Source organism: Saccopteryx leptura, chromosome 1, assembly GCF_036850995.1.
Source record: "Saccopteryx leptura isolate mSacLep1 chromosome 1, mSacLep1_pri_phased_curated, whole genome shotgun sequence".
NCBI classification, from domain to species: Eukaryota; Metazoa; Chordata; class Mammalia; order Chiroptera; family Emballonuridae; genus Saccopteryx; species Saccopteryx leptura.
The window spans coordinates 177,285,245-177,305,903 of record NC_089503.1 but is presented as its reverse complement, the minus strand read 5'-3'; the positions used below and the strand labels follow the sequence as shown (position 1 = coordinate 177,305,903).

General features: G+C 40.6%; 1 protein-coding gene across 7 annotated transcripts in view; it reads left to right on the top strand.

The window, feature by feature from the left end:
• Positions 1 to 476: 476 nt before the first annotated feature.
• CDC42BPA (CDC42 binding protein kinase alpha) overlaps positions 477 to 20,659 on the top strand; it is a 230,502-nt gene continuing 210,319 nt past the window's right edge. For all 7 annotated transcript variants that reach the window (XM_066381642.1, XM_066381622.1, XM_066381611.1 and 4 more), the window contains exon 1: positions 477 to 1,338. In XM_066381642.1, the coding sequence (XP_066237739.1) occupies positions 1,161 to 1,338 (178 nt within the window). In that variant the 5' untranslated portion in view covers positions 477 to 1,160. The remainder of the gene's footprint in view (positions 1,339 to 20,659) is intronic.

Here is a 20,659-nt window from a genome sequence, read left to right as displayed (position 1 = left end):
GCTGCGAGCCGGGCTGCGGCAGCCTTTGCTTTCCTCACCCGCGGCACCAGTCCCTCCTCCGGCACCTCGGCCGCCTCCCTCCTCGCCGCGGAAAGATGCCCTCAACCCAGGGGTGTGAACAAGGGGGAGAAGTAGCTGCCGGAGCCGCCCGCACCGCCGCCGCAGCTGCTGCCGTCCGTGTCCTTTGAATCCCGAAGAGCACCCCCTCTCCGGGGCGTCGGGAGCCTCGGGGGCTGCCGCGGTGCGGGTGCGGGGAGACCGGACTCCGTGCCCGGAGCGGCCCAGGCCGGCCGACCAGCGACCACCGACATGGAGCGGGCGCGGCCGGCCAAGTAGCCGCTTCTCCCGGCGCCCAGTGCCGCCCGCAGCCGCGTTTCCAGCACCGGCCGCGCCGCCAGCCAGGCCCCTGGGAGAAGCCGAGAGAAAAATGAAGAGTTTGCCTCCGAATCCGTTGGAAATGGGACTAACTGCAGAGCCTTAAAAAGCAGGAGGTCGGGAGGAGAAAGGAGAAGCCTCCTCCGGACAAGACTTGGCGTGCTCCGGGCCGTGGAGCTGCTTCAGGGACTCGCCCCCTCCCTTCCCGCTGGAGAGATTGCCGCTGATGCATCATCCAAGCGGTGGTTGGGAGGATTTGCAGCCGAATTTTTGGTTTCCCTCCCCTTACATACATTCTGGCTTTTTCCTCCCTTTTCTGTTTTCCTTCTTCCTGGGAAGTGAATTGCTGATGCAAATCAGACTTAATTCATTAATGATGCAACCGGATTCGTTTCAGGATTATGTTGCACGAATTGAATTTTGAATGAAGGAGAAGAGTCCCCCCTTCCCTTAAAGAAGTGTTGACTCTTTGGTTCGGTGTACTTTTAATTATTATTTTATTTAAATATAGGGCTTAATTGTATTCTTTTAATATGTATCAAAAATATTTTTATGGTAATTATTCCTTAAATATATATGTATATGTGCGAAATTGAAGACGCTTCAGTTAAGTGAGGGTTCCGGTGTGTTGGATGTTTAATTCAGTACTGGCATTGCATGACAGTTGTTTGAATAACAAGTGGTTTGTTTTTAAAACCACACCTTTTAAAATTTAGGTTCAAAGAATCATTGTAGAAGTCGTTAATAATAATTTAAAGGAAAACCTAGCAGAAACCGAAGCCAACATGTCTGGAGAAGTGCGTTTGAGGCAGTTGGAGCAGTTTATTTTGGATGGGCCGGCACAGACCAATGGGCAGTGCTTCAGTGTGGAAACGTTACTGGATATACTCATCTGCCTTTATGATGAATGCAATAATTCTCCGCTGAGAAGAGAGAAGAACATTCTTGAATACCTAGAATGGGGTAAGTTTGTATTTTTTAAAACTCTCTTTAGCTTGGCATTGTGATTTGTTATAGTTAACATAACAAATGAGTAAACTAATGAGTATATAAACATGCAATATACAGTACAATATATAATATAGTGTATATGTTACTAGTATGTGATATATGGGTGTGTGTGTGTATATATATATGGACACCAAGATTTATTTTGCTAGTTTTGGTAAATATTTTCCTAAGAGTACAATCAGGCTACTCAATTGTTGCCACGGTTTAATGTGGAACTTACAAGAAAGAACTTGTGTTGTTAGGTCATCAGAATAAGTTTTTGAATAATTCTGTGATGGGCAAAAATGGATGCTTACTGGTGGTATAATAGATATTCAATGGAAACATATTTATTAGTGGAAACATTCCTTCCCAGACTTTGGAAATTACTCTGGAATAGGAGGAGATATTAAAATATGTCAACAGGAACTTGAAGGCTGTTATCAGTGGGTTTTATTTCATCTCCATTTAGAACAAGCAAAGGAGCTATTAAACATGGACTTTCCGTAAATTGTTGTGTTTGTAAGATAACATAACAAATGTTTAAAGATTTTGTGGTAGTAGTTGGAGAGAATGTTTGGAAGCAGCTCCTGCTTGAAAATTTGATTTACTCAACCTTTAATTCAGATCCAAAATGGTTTGAGTTTTGTCTTCATTCTCCCTGAATATAGATGTGATTTTGAAGACCGTTTGTAGGGCAATAGATCATTGATGAGAGCAGACTCTCCCTTGCGACCTTCAAGCTTGGAGGCTTGGCTTGTAGTTCTGTGTCCAATATTACAAGTCCATTCCGACATCCAGCTGTTCTGTGTTGGAAGAATACACATCATCACCCACACCTGTATTGGTACATTGACTTTTGAAGGATATTATCCAAAGTAGTACTCTCTTTTGTACCTTTGTAATACTAATAATTTTAATTTGTTGGAAAGTTTTGATACTAATATGCTTTTGTTCCCAAGTAAGCTTTATTTTCCTAAAGTATAAATCAGTAGTGATTTTTAAAAATATTTATTAAAAATTAGTTTGTCAGGTAAATTACTTATTATATATATATATATATATATATATATATATATATATATATATAAAAATGTGAACAGGATGGAAACCAGACTATACTGGGAATTCAAAAACATTTTTCAAGTGACTTCTTTCTTAAGCGTGAGACAGTTTTGACTTTGGTACTGGTTTAGTATGTTTTTTATTTTTATATATAGAGGAAAGTATTATATCAATCTTATGTAGTTTTACATCCTGTGTTTTATAAATTTAGAAATATTTTAGTGGGTTTTTGGTGCTTCTATTATAGAATTAGTTTCAGTTCTTGAATTATGGATCAAGAATTCACTCTAGTCTGTGATTATGATTGTCATTTAACTTCTATTCTTTCTTATCTGCAAAATGATGGGAGAACTCTTTTTTATGTACCAGTAGTAAATGAAATTTAAAAATTATAAGAAAATCATATGCTCAATGCTTTTTGGTATTAAGAGTTTACATAGTTTTATGCTCTGAGATACTTTGCTGTACAGTATTATCAGTATCTATTTTCTGCTAAATATGTTGTGTTGGGCTTTGTTTCTTACACATATATTTTTTAAAAAAATCCCTGTTTATACATATTTAATTTAAGCCAAACAAGCCAAAAGTCAAATACACATTGTTTTTATTAATATATTTTAAATAATGTCAACCCAGGGACTTTTCACAATTTAAAACAAATTAAGTTTTCAGTTTCATATTTTGTCTTTTTAGAAGTCTGATACAAATAACAAAAATGTATAGTCTTTTAAGTAAATTTCTATTGTGTTTCTCAGTGATAGAAAACAAGAGACTAGAATTTGTGAGAAATTATTTTGCTCACCTTGGGACTGGGCAATGTCTATTAAGTGTCAGGCATTTTTAACTTTGGAATATGAGGACTGGAAATTGGGAGTTATCAACTATAGAAGTTTGGGTAAAGAGTAACAAAAGAAATGTAAGAATGGGCCCTGGCCGTTTGGCTCAGTGGTAGAGCGTCGGCCTGGAATGCAGAAGTCCCGGGTTCGATTCCGACCAGGGCACACAGGAGAAGCGCCCATCTGCCTCTCCACCCCTCCCCCTCTCCTTCCTCTCTGTCTCTCTCTTCCCCTCCCGCAGCCCCCGAGGCTCCATTGAAGCAAAGATGGCCCCGGCGCTGGGGATGGCTCCTTGGCCTCTGCCCCAGGCGCTAGAGTGGCTCTGGTCTCAACAGAGCGACCCCCGGGGGGGGGGCTGGGCGTGCTGGGTGGATCCCGGTCGGGCGCATGCGGGATTATGACTGTCTCTCCCCGTTTCCAGCTTCGGAAAAATACAAAAAAAAAAAAAGAAATGTAAGAATGGAGAGACTTCATTAAGGGCATAGGTCACTTTTAAATTTGTATTTTTTCCAGTTATATCCACTGTAACTTGAAAGACTATGCTTTGTCTCCTTTGTTTTTTTTTTTTCCCCTGAAGCTGGAAACGGGGAGAGACAGTCAGACAGACTCCCGCATGCGCCCAACCGGGATCCACCCGGCACCCCCACCAGGGGTGACGCTCTGCCCACCAGGGGGCAATGCTCTGCCCCTCCGGGGCATCGCTCTGTTGTGACCAGAGCCACTGGAGCGCCTGGGGCAGAGGCCAAGGAGCCATCCCCCACGCCCGGGCCATCTTTGCTCCAATGGAGCCTCAGCTGCAGTAGAGGAAGAGAGAGACAGAGAGGAAGGAGAGGGGGAGGGGTGGAGAAGCAAATGGGTGCTTCTCCTGTGTGCCCTGGCCGGGAATCGAACCCGGGACTTCTGCACACCAGGCCGACGCTCTACCACTGAGCCAACCTGCCAGGGCTTGTTTTTTAAGTTGTTGAAATGATTATGGTTTGTATGTTCATAAAATTAGAGTTTTGATATCAGTAGTGTAACTAGAATAAGTTACAGGAGAGTTGTAGAAGTAAAAATAACATACATTATAAGCTAATTTTCTGCTAATAGTTAGATGAATTAATTATTTATTGAATTGGCTACCCTCTACTTTGATATGGGAAATTGGAATTCTAGGTAATCTTTACCAATTTACTTTAAAAAATAGATACCAGATAGTATTTCTCAGTACAAAAGAAACATCCTAGCAATATGTACTGTACATAACTGGTTTTAGCTGCTTCTTTAATCTTCAACTTTGTAGCATTTTAAAATTAACCTTAAATAACTAATTTTATAGCTTATAAACGATTAATAAAATTGTTATTAGAGTACGTCAGCAGGTATTGTGGTTTAAACTTTTCCTTCCTTTAGTGTGGTTTTAAAGATGATTCACATTTTTTTCATGTGTGGGTCAATAAGTGAGGTGATGATGGCTTGATTAGAAGGATCTGAATCTTTCTAGGATACTTGTTCTTCACTTCTGCTGTCCCTCATTATTAGCTTTTGCTGAGTAGAATTTTTTTTTATTTTTTTACAACTCTTTTTTTTTTTTTACAGAGATAGAGAGTCAGAGAGAGGGATATAGACAGGGACAGACAGACAGGAACGGAGAGATGAGAAGCATCAATCATTAGTTTTTCGTTGCACATTGCAACACCTTAGTTATTCATTGACTGTTTTCTCATATGTGCCTTGACCACAGGCCTTCAGCAGCCCGAGTAAACCCTTGCTCTAGCCAGAGACCTTGGGTCCAAGCTGGTGAGCTTTGCTCAAACCAGATGAGCCTGCGCTCAAGCTGGTGACCTTGGGGTCTTGAACCTGGGTCCTTGGCATCCCAGTCCCACGCTCTATCTACTGCACCACCGCCTGGTCAGATTGCTGAGTAGAATTTATTAATCATACTAAATTGTCAACATTTCCATTTAATACAGATGATTAAGGTTATTTTTATTTAAACCCTCAATCTTTATAAATGCCATCAGAAATATAGGTTGGGCATTTCTTTTATACTAGCCACCTAATATTCTATTCTAAGAACAGTAGTGAATAAGTACAGTGACTTGACTTAACACAGTGCTGGCACATGGTAGGGATGTGTTCGCTAAGCGGTGGCTGTTATTTTTCCATTTCTGTTTTTAAGAATCTGTTGCTCTATGAGTAAGAACAGGGATGTCAAGATTAACACTGAGGGTTTTAGGAATTTATTGCGTGTGAAAATGTATGGCATACCTTAGCATAGCAGCGTTAGAAACAAGAATCATAAAATGTTGCAAATTTTATGAAATGTCCCATAATTTCTAGGACTTGATTAATATTACATAGTAAGCCCAGATTACTTTACAGTAAAATGACTGAATCTGGAACAAATTAATATTTTATTGTACTATGGTAGTCAAAAAATTTCTTCCAAATCATTTTCTCTTTTGGTACATAATTATTGACAGTGTGTGATATATGTAGCTCATTGTTTTTCATCCTCTTGGTTTTGATTAGTTTGAAAGACCAATTAGCATGTAAAAGATTAATGAATAGACTAGAATAGACAATATTAAGTACATCATGTGTAGAAAGAGTATTGTTATACACAACTTGTGTTTTTGTGTATTTCTTACTGTAGATTGTGATCAAAAGAGTTTGAAACTCTTTGTGTAGATGAAGCTGGAATATGTTGACTGTTTAACAGCAAAAAGATAATAGACATAGGTTTTTGTTTTTGAAAAGCACAGACTGATGAATTTAATGAAGAGAAAGAGATTAGGTAGGGACAAGGTACTTAGAGAGTATGGGATAAAGAGTAAGAATATGAGCATGAATATACTGTTGTCCTGGATTGTTACTTCAGTATGACCTGTGAATAATTGCATATTTTTAATTTAGAGAAACTTAATGGACAGGAATTAACTTTGCTCTTTTGTATTTGATAGTTTTCTTCCTTTTCCTTTGTCATTTTTCCTTTTCTGACTGGGCTCTTGGATGTTGACTTCCATTGCTTGTCAGAATTGTGTAAGCTTGAGCATGAGGAATAACCGTATTGTTACTGGTGGAACGATGAGCCCTCAATTCTTGTCTTGAAGGAAAGAATTCTGTCAAGAGACTAAGTGTGAATAAAGCAAGGATTTATTGGCCATGCAGGAATACACTCAGAAAGATACGAACCTACACTGGGAAGTCAGAGAAAAGGGGATCTTGGAGACAGGTTCTGGGAGACTTAGCCTGGGAGGAGCTGTGCCTGCCTGTTGGGCAGATAAGATGTATTATGCTCACTTTGTTAAAGATGCCGTTGCCCAGGTGATATTAATGTGTGTTGAGAATTGTTGTAGCCTGAGGCTTGGTTTTGGGATTAAGCCTGTCCCACCCTTTTTGGTGTGAGGTGGTACAATCCTATCATGCCTCAGAGAAGTGACTTTGTATTAGAGACTTCCCTATTATGTATATTGGATTAAGGGTTTGGATTTCTACACTATAAAATGGGAATGGAGTGGGAGTTTGTCGCTCTTGGTTCCTGAGATTATCATTTAGAAGAGAGCAGAGGAGAGCAGAGAAAGGCCACGTGGAGGAGGCCAGGAGAAGCAGCCAAGATGGCGGAGTGCTGAGTGAGATGCCAGTTTGTGTAGAGTTTGTATTTGGGATAAGGAAGGAGATGGGGAACAGAGGTGAATAAGTCTGGTGAGCTAGAAACCTTTGATTCTAGGAAACTCGGATAAGTCAGTGGCTTTGTGAGCACTGAATGTGACTGGGTTTTGGAGCCCAGTGTGTATTTTTACTTGCCCGCCAGGTGCAAGCTAGAATTAAAGACTATGGCCCACCAGTTTGTGGCTCCGTTGTTTCTTTACCGACTGTCCGAATCTAAGGCGAACCTGCATGGGCCAGGAGGCTGCTCTGATGGTGGCCCTGGCATCTGGCTTTACACTGCCTATTGCTTCCCTGGTTATAAATTTCACGGAGACCCTTGGAACTTAGGAGAAAGAGGGAGAGAGGGAGAGAGGGAGGGGAGAAGGAAAATGTGGGTCTCCTGTACTACCAGGGAGAGCAAGCTAGGTCCTCCATCCTAAAGTCTTTTTAGGGTGGAGATTTGGGGGGAAGTCTCAGGGGAGAATCTCAATAGCTATTCATCTGCTTTCCAGGTGTGTCCTTTTAGGGTCGTGATCTCCACTGATTGGTCAGTGCCAGGGTGTTGGGCAGATAAAATGTATTATGCTCACTTTGTTAAGAATAGGCGCTGCCCACGTGAGGCCATTGCCCAGGTGATATTAATGTGTGTTGAGAATTGTTGTAGCCTGAGGCTTGGTTTTGGGATTAAGCCTGTCCCACCCTTTTTGGTGTGAGGTGGTACAATCCTATCATGCCTCAGAGAAGTGACTTTGTATTAGAGACTTCCCTATTATGTATATTGGATTAAGGGTTTGGATTTCTACACTATAAAAGGGAGGCAGAACGGGACTCAGCTCTTGGTTCCTGAGGTTAGCATGAGAGAGCGGAGAGAGTAGAGCCAGCAGCTAAAGGAGGCCACGTGGAGTAGGCCAGGAAAAGCAGCCAAGATGGCGGAGTGCTGAGTGAGATGCCAGTTTGTACAGAGTTTGTATCTGGGATAAGGAAGGAGATGGGGAACTGAGGAGAATAAGTCTAGTGAGCTAGAAACCTTTGATTCTAGGAAACTCGGATAAGTCAGTGGCTTTGTGAGCACTGAGTGTGACTGGGTTTTGGAGCCCAGTGTGTATTTTTACTTGCCCGCCGGGTGCAAGGTAGGATTAAAGGCTATGGCCCACCAGTTTTTGGCTCCTTTGTTTCTTTACCGACTGTCCGAATCCAATGCGAACCTGCATGGGCTGGGCTGCTCTGACTGCGGCCCTGGCCACGCCTACTGGCTTTACACAGGGTCAGTGCAGCTCATCCTGAGGTCAGCCATGGAGTTGCTTGTCTGGTTTTGCTGCTTTTCTGGACCTGCAGTTGAAACACAACTGAGGCCTGGCTGTATTTAATGTGTGTCAGAACCTCATTGTTCTGGGCTAGGGGCATCTAAACCACATGACCAGCAATATGCTAGTGGAGGAAGGGTTACCCTGGGGACAAAATTCTTGTTTTCCCAGTTTCGTGGTACCTGGGGCTTTCTGCCCTGTTGACCTTCCGTGCCTGGCCTATAGTCCTTGCTGTGCTCATATCTGTTTAACTGCCTACCACAAAATGACCTATAGACTCTGCTAGTAGTGTTTTGGTTGTATCTTTCAGTTATTCCACATGAACTCCAGAGTAAGATGTAGGTGAGAAGTATTTGCTACTTCCATAGCTTTTCTCACCCTATGTTACTCATGAAACTGTCAGAGAGAGTGACTGAGTAGCCAAGACCAGGAGTGGCTTGGCTGCTTTTACTGTTTCTTAATGAGTCAAGAAGTTCTTTCCATAATGATTTTTGTATTTGAATGACCCTACTATTAGTATAGGACATCCCAGACATATGAATGACTGTCTTTTGTTGTCATTATTTTCCAGATCTAGGAGATTTCCTTTTCTTCCCCTGTTGATGCTGATCAGAGCTCTAGGATTGCTCTCCCTGGCTAGGTGCTTTACACTTTCTTTCTACAATGTCCATTTATTTTTCTAGTTAACAGGTGGGGTATAGCTAGCCCTCTGTTGTCTACCGCCTCCCTCACCCCCCAATTTTATTTCTTCTTTATCTGCTGCTATAGGAGAGCATCACTTTGGCTTTCATGGTAACAGGAGGCAGAAGACCTGGCTCCCCACCTTCCAATCTCGTTATTTGCCCCTTAATTCTTTTTCCTATGAACTCTTTGCTCCTGTTTTGAATCAGGGCTTCTTGACTCTAGGCCAATGGTCCCCAGCCCCTGGGCTGTGGATCGGTACCAGTCTGTGGGCCATTTGGTACCAGTCCGCAGAGAAAGAATACATAACTTACATTATTTCCATTTTATTTCTGTTTAAGTCTGAACAATGTCTTATTTTTAATGACCAGGTTACCTCTGTTACATCCGTCTAAGACTCACTCTTGACACTTGTCTTGGTCACGTGATACATTTATCCGTCCCACCCTAAAGGCCGGTCTGTGAAAATATTTTCTGACATTAAACCTGTCCGTGGCCCAAAAAAGGTTGGGGACCACTGCTCTAGGCCCCTCATTAGTTTCAAAGTGTGTTCTGGAAATCCATGGTTTATTAATAGGTGCTTTGGGGAGGGAGAAAGGTTTACATAGCTAAATAAATTTGGGAAACTGTTTTAAACAAAATTAAATTTTAAAAATACTGCAGGTTATCCTAAAATTATAAAGTTTACGTGAGTATGGGATCCTTTTGTTTTTGTAGAATATCTGGAAGATGGGTGGCAGTCAGTGTTCCACTGAAACACCTTGTGAGAAATTCTCTTTCACTGTGAGGTCATGGTGTTCCTTGTATGTATCAGGGTTCTAAGAGAGAATTTCGAGGGTATCTGGTATACTGTGTGGTTTGGAAAGAGAATCCAAATCTGAACAAGTTATATTTTACTTAGTGGTTGTGGACTTCTCATTGTCTTCTGTGTGATAGTCATGTGAACAGAAAATAATCACGGTATAGTAACACAGAAGTGATGCTGGTGAAAATTACATGTAGGAAAAGCACCCTATAGATTAGGTTGTAACGAGATACAATAATGGACCAGTGCCGTTAACCTATGAAGTCCTTGTAATTACTGAGAAGTCTCTGTAGGACCTTTTCTTGCTCTAATTAAACTTTTCAAGTGAGGCATTCACAGTAAGTACAGAAATTCTCACTATATTATAGCTTTAGTTACTGTACTTGTAATATGTTGCAAAACTTATCTATTTGAAACACTTCTATTCATTACTTTGTAGTATTTAAGAGAAGAAGATCATGGACTTACGCAATTTTAGAATTCATTATAGTGTTTAGTATTATTTTGTCTAAGGTTAAAACTTAGCTAAGCTGTTGTTTTCAGACTTTTTGACTTGTGTGGGAACTTTACTATTATTTATAACATTGTATCTGTGAAACTATGGGTTTCAAATGTTGTATACAGGAACCAGAAAATAAAATCCTTTTACTAAAGAGGAAAACCAAGCCTTGGCCATATTGGTTGATTGGAGCACTGTCCCAAAGAGCAGAGGTTGCCAGTTTGATTCCCTGGTCAGGGCACATACAGGAACAGCTCGATGATCCTCTCTCTCTTCCTTTTCTTACCTCTCTCTGAAGAGAGAGAGATAGATAGATAGATAGATAGATAGAGAGAGAGAGAGATAGAGAGAGATCATAAATTGGTGGTGTTTCAGCACTAAGTGAAGAGTTAGAACTCTGCCTAAACTTCTAAGTATTAAGGTGGCTGATACTACAGGTAATTCATCTTGATTATTTAAAGATAAATAGCTTTAGGGGGGTAGATTAGTGTTCTCTCTCTTCTAATATACAGTTATTCTTCTCTTTAGTTCTCCTCCATTACCACCATTTCTCTTGCCCCAATCTAACTGTGCTCAGAAGTACTGCTTATGTGGGTGAAAACAATCTTTTAAAAATACATTTGAGTTAGTTCAGTTGTATATAATCATTTAACTTTCAGTTTTATTTCAAATTGCTTACACATCATTGTAGGCTTAATCAGTGAAAAAAATACTTTCTGTTCAGTTTGCTTTATTCATAGTGATAAAACTTAATTAAATTTGCATAGTTTCCCTGGTGAAGATCTGTACAGGGGTTTTGGATGCAGACTGACTCTGGTTATTAGCTGGGTGATTTAAGCAAGTTACTTAACCTCTCTCTTTTATCATCTGTAAAAAATGGCGTAATAGTAATAGCTTATTTTGCCAAAGGTTGAAAGTTGGTCTATACCAGGGGTAGTCAACCTTTTTATACCTACCGCCCACTTTTGTATCTCTGTTAGTAGTAAAATTTTCTAACTGCCCACCAGTTCCACAGTAATGGTGATTTATAAAGTAGGAAAGTAACTTTACTTTATAAAATTTATAAAGCAGAGTTACATAAAGTTAAAGCATGTAATAATAATTACTTACCAAGTACTTTATGCTGGATTTTTGCTAAGTTTGGCAGAATAAATCTTTATAAAATAACTTACTATAGTTAAATCTATCTTTTTATTTATACTTTGGTTGCTCACTACTGCCCACCATGAAAGTGGGCTGTAGGGACCAGGCTGAGTACCACTGGTTTAGAGCTTTTCCTTTTCTGGTGACTTATAGTTGTATTTTTCAGCTTTTTACCATTCTGTTTTTATGTTTCTGTCTAGTCTATGATAGAGGAAGAACCAAAATGCTTTTTTTTTTTTTTTTTCCTGGTAAAGTGTAAATGAAATCTAATGTCAGGATATAAGTTACTTTATGTCACCATTAACAAACATTATCATATCTTACTGATAATATTATATTGGCATGGGGATGTCTTTGGCTGTGTCCTATGCAAATAGTATTTTCATTTATTCATTCATTCATTTATTTATTTTTACAGATACAGAGAGTCAGAGAGAGGGATAGGTAGGGACAGACAGACAGGAACAGAGAGAGATGAGAAGCATTAATCATCAGTTTTTCGTTGCGACACCTTAGTGGTTCATTGATTGCTTTCTCATATGTGCCTTGACCGCGGGCCTTCAGCAGACCGAGTAACCCCTTGCTCAAGCCAGCAACCTTGGGTCCAAGCTAGTGAGCTTTGCTCAAACCAGATGAGCCCACGCTCAAGCTGGCAACCTCAGGGTCTCGAACCTGGGTCCTCTGCATCCCAGTCTGATGTTCTATCTACTGCGTCACCGCCTGATCAGGCTATTTTTTTTTATTTTTAAGATTTTATTTTTATTTATTTTAGAGAAGGGAGAGAGAGAGAGAGGAAGAGAGAAGGGAGGTGGAGCAGGAAGCATCAACTCCCATATGTGCCTTGACCAGGCAAGCCTGGGGTGTTGGACTGGCAACCTCAGCATTCCAGGTCGACGCTTTATCCTCTGCGCCACCACAGGTCAGGCCAAATAGTATATATTATTTCTTATTTTAGGATAAAATATTTTGCATTGGAACATTTTGTTGTTACTAACTGAACTATTTTTCAGTATCTATTAAGCCAATTCCCATTCTTTCTATCACCAACAGCAAATATTATGAAATGGCTATTTGTATGTGTGTTTTCTTTTAGATTTATATAGCCCAATATGCAACTCAGTGGTAGCATTATTTTTTTTTTAATAAGTGAGAGGTGAAGAGGCAAGGAGGTAGAGAGACACACTCCTGCATGTGCCCCATCTGGGATCCACCCCACAAGCCCCCTACAGGGTGATGATCTGCCTATCTGGGGCCGCTGCTCCGTTGCTTGGCAACCAAGCTATTTCAGTGCCTGAGGCTGAAGGTGTTGGAGCCATCCTCAGTGCCTGGGGCCAAATTGCTTGAACCATACCCATTCAAGCCATGACTGCAGGAGGGAGGAGAGAGAGAGATAGAGAGAAGGGAATGAGAGGGGTGGGGGGGGAAAGAGGAAGGGTAGAGAAGCAGATGGTCTCTTCTCCTACGTGCCCTGACTGGGAATTGAACCCAGGACTTCCACATGCCGGGCTGACACTCTACCACTGAGCCAACCAGCCAGGGCCTCAACTTTAACCTCAACTAAGAATAAACTTAAAGTAATAACAAAAAATTAGTGATGTGTCTCTCACTTTGGACTTTATGAACTAGAGGTCATGCAGCATCCATAAATGTATATTATATGGTCTAACAGTACAGTATAAAGAAAATAAGCTTGTACACTGGTGTTTCCTAAATTACATTTCCAGAGATAAAATTTAATATGTATTCTGAAAGTTCGAGTTCATTGAATAGTTAAGATTGGAACTAGGGTTCATTGCATTCCTCTGGATATTACAAAATACATTACCATAGTAAAAGTTTTTAAAAGTTCTGCATTACAGAAACCTCTTTACCTTTGTTTTACCTAGAATTTGCCCGAGTAATTTGACTTTGGAACCCTGTCCCTTTTTATGTATTTTTCTGAAGTGAGAAATGGGGGGCGGCAGACAGACTCCTGCATGCACCCAATTGGGATCCAGCCAGCATGCTCACCAGGGGACTATGCTTGACCCATCTGGGCCATTGTTCCATTGCAAACAGCCATTCTAGTGCCTGAGGTGGAGGCCATGGAGCCATCCTCAGCTCCTGGGCCAACTTTGCTTCCATGGAGCCTTGGCTGCGGGAGGGGAAGGAGAGATAGAGAGAAAGGAGAGAGAGAAGGGTGGAGAAGCAGATTGGTGCTTCTCTTTGGTGCCCTGGCCAGGAATCGAACCCAGGACTTCCACCCACCAGGCCGATGCTCTACCACTGAGCCAACCGGCCAGGGCCTGGTACACCTTTTAAGAGGAACAGATGGTTTGCAAAGATGCTCCTGCTAACCTAGTAAATTTTCCTTTTCCAGTAGAGCTTGATAATTTTCTAATCCAGTTACTTCTCTTACAGGAATGGTACAGAATTAGAGAGAAAGAGAGAGAGAGAGAGAGAGACTGCCTTGGCTTTTATTAGATTTTTTGAGGGTTTTGTAAAAGCACTGTAGTTGTCCTATCCTTAAGTATCTGATTTTCTGGGAGCAGAATGCACCAGGTATTATAAAAAGCCACAAGCATTTACTTAGAAGTGTTCTGTCCTAAGATTTAAAAAAATACTTCATTGCCCTGGATAGTGGCGCAGTGGATAGAACATTGTCCTGGAGTTTGGAGGTTGCGGGTTTGAGCCCCAGTCAGAGCACATATGAGGAACGGTCAGTGGGTACACATCTAAGTGGAACAACAAGATGATGCTTCTCTCTCTTCCTGCCCCCCAAAATAAATAAATAGATAGATAAATAGATTGATAAATAGATAAATACTTGTTTGAAAAGATTAAGAAAAGCCCACGGTGATTTTAAAATAGATTGAAAGTTTGGGTATGTTGTGAAGCTGAAATATTAATATGATTATCATAAAGCTTTCCCCTATTCTGTACTTATAAAGATTTTCCTAGGTTTTATGGTGAAAACCACAGTATTTGCCAGTGTAGTGTGATTTCTGTTTCTGCCTTTTGCTGCATGCCTTGGTAACGTGTCACCCACTTCTGACTGATACATGCTAGGCTGACAGTTTTTTTCCAGGGGTCCATTGCTGTGTTGCATTGCTTGAGGTTGTGATTAAATGATCGTACTTGTTGTTTTTCTGTGGTCCTGTGGTAATCCCAATTAAGTATAGCAGCTCTTGGGTTATCCTGATTTTATTGAACCTCTGTGTGAATGTGACTCAGTTGATTGGTCTGTATTGAACGAATCTAAATGGATTATATTCCTGGATCTTATTGGCCTTATTAATTATGCTTTTTTTCCTCAGTTAATGCTGAGTAATCTGTAGCCTCATTATTACATATGTCCCTCAACTGAGAATACTGTGAATCCCACACACCCAGGGATTTTGTTTAGTAGAAGGACTTAGAAAAAACATGACATGATCCTTTGATCATGTCAGCATCCTGCTTAACATCCTACAGTGACTGCTGATAGCCTTTGGAATGACATCTAAACTCCTTAGCGTGGCATACAGAATTTTTTATAATATGGTCCTTGTCTAGTTACCTAATTTTTTCCTTCACTTTTAAAAAATAATTTTTAGGAAATGTGAAACAATCTATAACTTACAGAAAAATCGCAAGTACAGTAGTGTTTTCCTCTCTAAACCATTTGGGTAAATTGCCTACTTGATGCTCTGTCATCCCCAAATGTGTTTGTGTGTATTTTTTACATTATTTTGATAACCACATGAAACTATTAAAATAAAAAAGTTAATACTGATGTGTTAGGATCATCTAATCCTTAGACCTCATTCAAGTTTGTCAGTTGTCTTGATAATGTCTTTATAGCAAAAGGATTCAGTTCATAATCACGTTTCATTTGGATGTCATGCCTTAGCAGTGGTAGTCAACCTGGTCCTTACCGCCCACTAGTGGGCGTTCCAGCTTTCATGGTGGGTAGTAGCGGAGCAACCAAAGTATAAATAAAAAGATAGATTTAACTATAGTAAGTTGTTTTGTAAAGATTTATTCTGCCAAACTTAGCGAAAATCCGACATAAAGTACTTGGTAAGTAATTATTATTACAAATATTAATCGACTTACGACCTATGCAACTTATGACCATTTGACTTTACAATCACAATTGCTAGCCACGACTGCTCTGCATCTGGCAGTGCAAGCATTGCCCAGGTGGGCCTATGACAGTGCAGACCAGCTTCCAGCAGCACTACCATCTCCGCGTGCACCATTTCAACTGTTATCCCAGACTCGGTACAGCAATTTGTGTTTTGTGTCTTGGATATTTTTCATCAAACCCCTCCCAAGATGTCTACCAAGAGGAAATTGTCTTTGCAAATATTAAACCAGTTGTACTGGTAATGCAGTGTTTTACTTAAACCTGACGAATGTAAAAATAAGAAACAAAATGGTGTAGAGATGATACAAATGGCATAAAATGAACAAAGAAAATTATGATATATAATAATACTGAAAGAAAATTATGATAAAATATGACTTAAAGATTTTTATAATATCATTTCACAGTACTGTACATATAGCGTACTCAACTTACGATCAAATCGTGTTATAACCAGTCTGTCGGAACCAGTCATGATCGTAAGTCGAGCACTAGCTGTATATGCTTTAACTTGCTGTAACTCTGCTTTATAAATTTTATAAAGTAAAGTTACTTCCCTACTTTATAAATCATCATTACTGTGGAACCGGTGGGCGGTTAGAAAATTTTACTATTAACAGAGATACAAAAGTGGGCAATAGGTATTAAAAGGTTGGCTACCCCTGCCTTACAGTGTCATTCATTCTAGACTAGGTCTTCAGGTTTTTCTCAACTTTCATGACTTGATACTTCTGGAAGTTGTAGACTAGTTTTTTGAAGCATTTGTAGTAACCCTCATTTAGAGTTTGTTTCCTGATGGTAGTACATCTTTAGCAAGGACACTCTAGAGATGATGCCGTGTTCCTCTCATTGTATCTAGTCAAGTGTTGCCTGATTTGATATTGCTTCATGACTATCAGTGTTCATTTCATTATTTTTTCCAACCTCATTGAGGTATAATTGGCAAGTATTGGTGTTCATTTTATTTATTTTATTAAGGTGGTCTTTTTCAGGCTTTTTCACTGTAAACTGACTTTGTTTTCCTCCCTTGGTAATTAATAAGTATTTTGTGTGGAGGGGTACTTTGAAATTATTTAAATATTCTGTTCCTCATTAAACTCTTTTATATCTGTTTGAGCTCATGATTATTTAGTTTTTTCATTGGGGTATAGTCCTTTGCTTCATTCTAGCTGTTCACTGGTTGCTTGTTATATGTGCCTTGACCAGGCAAACCCAGGGTTTCAGACTAGCAACCTCAGCATTCCAGGTCAATGCTCTATCCACTGCGCCAGCACAGGTCAGGAAGGCCAAATTTCTGAGGGTACAAGTTCTGACAGTGGTTGGAAAAAAAAGAAACAATTTACACAGTCATACAGTAAAAATAAAAGGTTGTTGATTCATAATAAAAATAGAAGATAGGTAGTATACTTTTGGCTCCAACTGAAGATTAAATACAAATTGGTTTAAATAATGAGAATTTTACTAGCTGATCTATCAAGCGCAAAGGCAGGGTAGTTTTGATGGCTCAATGGTGTTACCTAGCATCCAGATTCTCTAATCTTCCTGCTGCTGTAGCATAGGCTCTTCCTCACACCATTTCCCCCAAGGTTATAGATGGCTTGAAGGAACATGATTCCTTTCCCAGGTGGGAGAAGAGGAAGTGGCTTTCTACAGCCCCCTCAAGAGGAACAAACTTTCCCTTTCATGGAAACACTCAGAACGTGTGCTCTCCAATCTTAATGCCCACAGTTAGATCTCCTGTTTGTTCCTGAACCAGTCCTTGGTAGGATTATTGAGACACATGGGCTGTGTAAGGGAAGTACAGATAACTTACCAATATTAAGGTTCTGCTTAAGAAGAGGGAATGGATTCTGGGTAAACCACAAATAGTCTCCACTGCAATTGCCATTGTGGTTTACAGTTTATTCATAGCATTTTCTTTAGGAATTATTAGTGCTAAAGTTTTATGATGTTTTTGTCTTTTCCCTGACCACCTTTAAGTATAATGCCTTCTCTGATATGTGGTTTTGATTTAAGGTTTCTGGCCAGTGTTATTGTGTGGAAGAAAGGATGCATTATAGATATCTCTAATTTTAATTTTAAAATTGCAAATGGTCATTAAAATGATACTTTTCTCGTTCTGCCATCTTTTGATGGCTTATCTCTCTCTGAACGCCTATAAAATTTGTTTATGGTGTTCGTTTGACAACCACTTGACTTATCTTTTATATGTGTCACAAGAATTATTTCTCTTGGTACCTCTAATGCAGATTCCAATATGTCTTTATTGTTAGTGATATCTGCAGAAGTGTGGTTAGGAGAAGGTCTGTTTAAAGTCAGTTTAATATATATTGTATTTAGTATAAACAGTATGTGATAATGGAGGTGAGGTAATTATTGTGTGTATAATGAAGTGTGTAAACAATAAAGCCAAACAGTATGTGGTTCTTGCCCTCACAGAATTAAGCAGAATATAAGTGTATTAAAAGAGGCACAAGAGAGGGATTACTATTGACAAGGAGAGTGGGGAGTAGACAAGAATCAGTCATGGAGGAGACCTTTGAGCTGATCCTAAGATGATGATGATTTGTGAGTTAGAGATAGGAGGGGGCATTTGAGGAAGGAAGTAGTGGGGAGGCAGGGTATGGAGGCAGCAAAGTTAAGAGGCATGTGCTTGGAGCAGAGTGAGGGAATAGTGCGAAATATGGTTGGAATGGTGAGTTGGGGCATTTCAGTTGGCATATAACATAATTTGAATTTGACTCTATGCTTTTGGAAAGCCACTAAATATGTATTTGTATTTAAAGCAAGGAGACTTGGAAATTGCTTTCTATTAAAGCATAAGTAGCCTTAAGATTTGTAGTCTTTTGTTAGGATAGAATGTTTTGTTAATATATGCATTAATTCATTTTAACAAATATTTACTTCATATTTTCTACAACAGTGAACAAGACAGTATCTCTTATCATTGAGCTTACATCATGATTTGAGAGAGTCAGGAAATAAGCATTTAAATAAATAGGATTATTTCAGATATTGGTCCAATTATAAAGAAAATAAGCATATGACATGACAGTGTTCAGGTGGTAATTTAGATTGGTTGGTCATGGAATGAAGTCTGTGTTTTTGGCTTGAGGAACTAGATAAAAAATAAGAGCTAATATTTATTATTTACTGTGTGTCAGGCACTATCTAAGTAGTTTTCATGGATTATCATATTTAATCATCACCTAAAGAAGGTAGCATTATTCCTATTTCACAATGAGGAAACTGAGGCACAGATCTGCAGTCTCAAAGCTAGTACGTGGTGGTGTCAAGATTCCAATAATTTTATTTTAGAGCACACACTTTTAGTTGCAATTGCACAATATTACTGCCACCACTGAAGTAGAATTATATGGTGTGGAGGACTGTGGGTAGGGTGAGAATTAGAATTCTGTTTGGTCAGTTTAAGTTTGAAAGAGGAGGCAGTTGATACGTACACCTGAACATATATTAGTTATTGGGAAGGTTAGAGCCAGAAATGGAGAGGGGCCAGTGAGGGAGAAGATTGTCAGGATGTAAAATAAGTTTCAGAAGAAAGAGTATCACACGTTGTGAATGTGGCTAGAATGCAGGCACAAATCCAAATGGAGTCAGATGAGGAGCAAATAGAAGCAAATCAGAAGCCATATAGATAGTTTTTTTTCTTTATTTTCTTCCTGTATCTTTCTGAAGCCGGAAACGGGGAGAGACAGTCGGACAGACTCTCGCATGCGCCCGAACGGGATCCACCCGGCACGCCCACCAGGGGTGATGCTCTGCCCACCAGGGGGCGATGCTCTGCCCCTCCGGGGCGTCGCTCTGTCGGGACCAGAGCCACTCTAGTGCCTGGGGCAGAGGCCAAGGAGCCATCCCCCGCGCCCGGGCCATCTCTGCTCCAATGGAGCCTTGGCTGCGGGAGGGGAAGAGAGAGACAGAGAGGAAGGAGGGGGGGTGGAGAAGCAAATGGGCGCCTCTCCTATGTGCCCTGGCCGGGAATCGAACCCGGGTCCCCTGCATGCCAGGCCGACGCTCTACCGCTGAGCCTACCGGCCAGGGCCTAGATAGTTTTTTAAAGAAGTTTCAGTCTGATGGGGAGCAAAGAAATTTGGTGGTAATTAGGGAGGAACACTGGTAAAGTTATGGTTGATAAAAATGATCCAACAGTAGAAAGAAATTTAGGGAACATAAGTATAGGGATTGGGCTACTATACATTGGAACAGGACACTTGCTTTGGGTTGTTTTTTTTATAGTGGAGAGGCAGAGGATGAGGTTATAGAGACAGGTAAGTTGGTAGATTTTATGGTGGTAAGATAAAGCATTTCATTTCTGATTGCTTCTATTATTTCAATAATGTTTAAGACAAAGTAATGAACTGAGAGTGTTGGGCAGTATTGGGATTATTGGAAATTTATGAAAGGAGATATGTGTGTCAGGGTCCCCGAGATCACCTCCAATTTAGGTGCTTTACTAGGAGGCTGGGGGGCTCTGGCTCTGAACCTATTATTAAAAATAATAATTTGCAGAAAATTTCAAAAAGAATGTTTTTGTTTTTTTTCTGCTTGACTGCTCTGGTTTCACCCAGAACCAGTGTGTTCTCTCCTTCCCTGATTTTATCAAGGGTGTGTCCAGCCCAGGGTTATTTATGAGTTCCTGGCAGGGCCAGAGCAGAAGTTCAGGTCTCCTAAGTCTCCCGTCAGTGCTCTGTCCCACTCTGCTTATCTGCCTTAGGTTTTGTTCTCAAAGGCTCAGTTGTCGGAGTTGGAACACTTGCAAAAGCTCTTAACTCTGGGTAGAAGGTAGAGAGGGTGCTGAGAGATATAATTGCTGCCTGGTGCTTAGGGCAGAGACTCGAGGTCTCCCTCGCCCTGGCTCAGTGCAGGTGCGGGTTATCTGCCACAGGAGACTCGCCAGCTGGAGGTGGGCAAACCTGTGAGCTCTGGGCTACTACTGGGGGACCTGAGATAGCTGCTTTTGAGGGCCTCATGCCTACTGGAACTTGGGATCCAGGACAGGAGCCCTTGTCTAGGATCACAAGGGCTGGGACAAGGCTGGTGGCCCTTGGCTGGCTGGCTGCCTCTGTCCCAAGGTTGGGGAACTTGTCATAGTGATATTCTTTTTTTAGCGAGACAGAGAGGAACAGAAAGGGACAGACAGACAGGCAGGAAGGGCGAAAGATCAGAAGCTTCAATTCTTGTTGTAGTACCTTAGTTGTT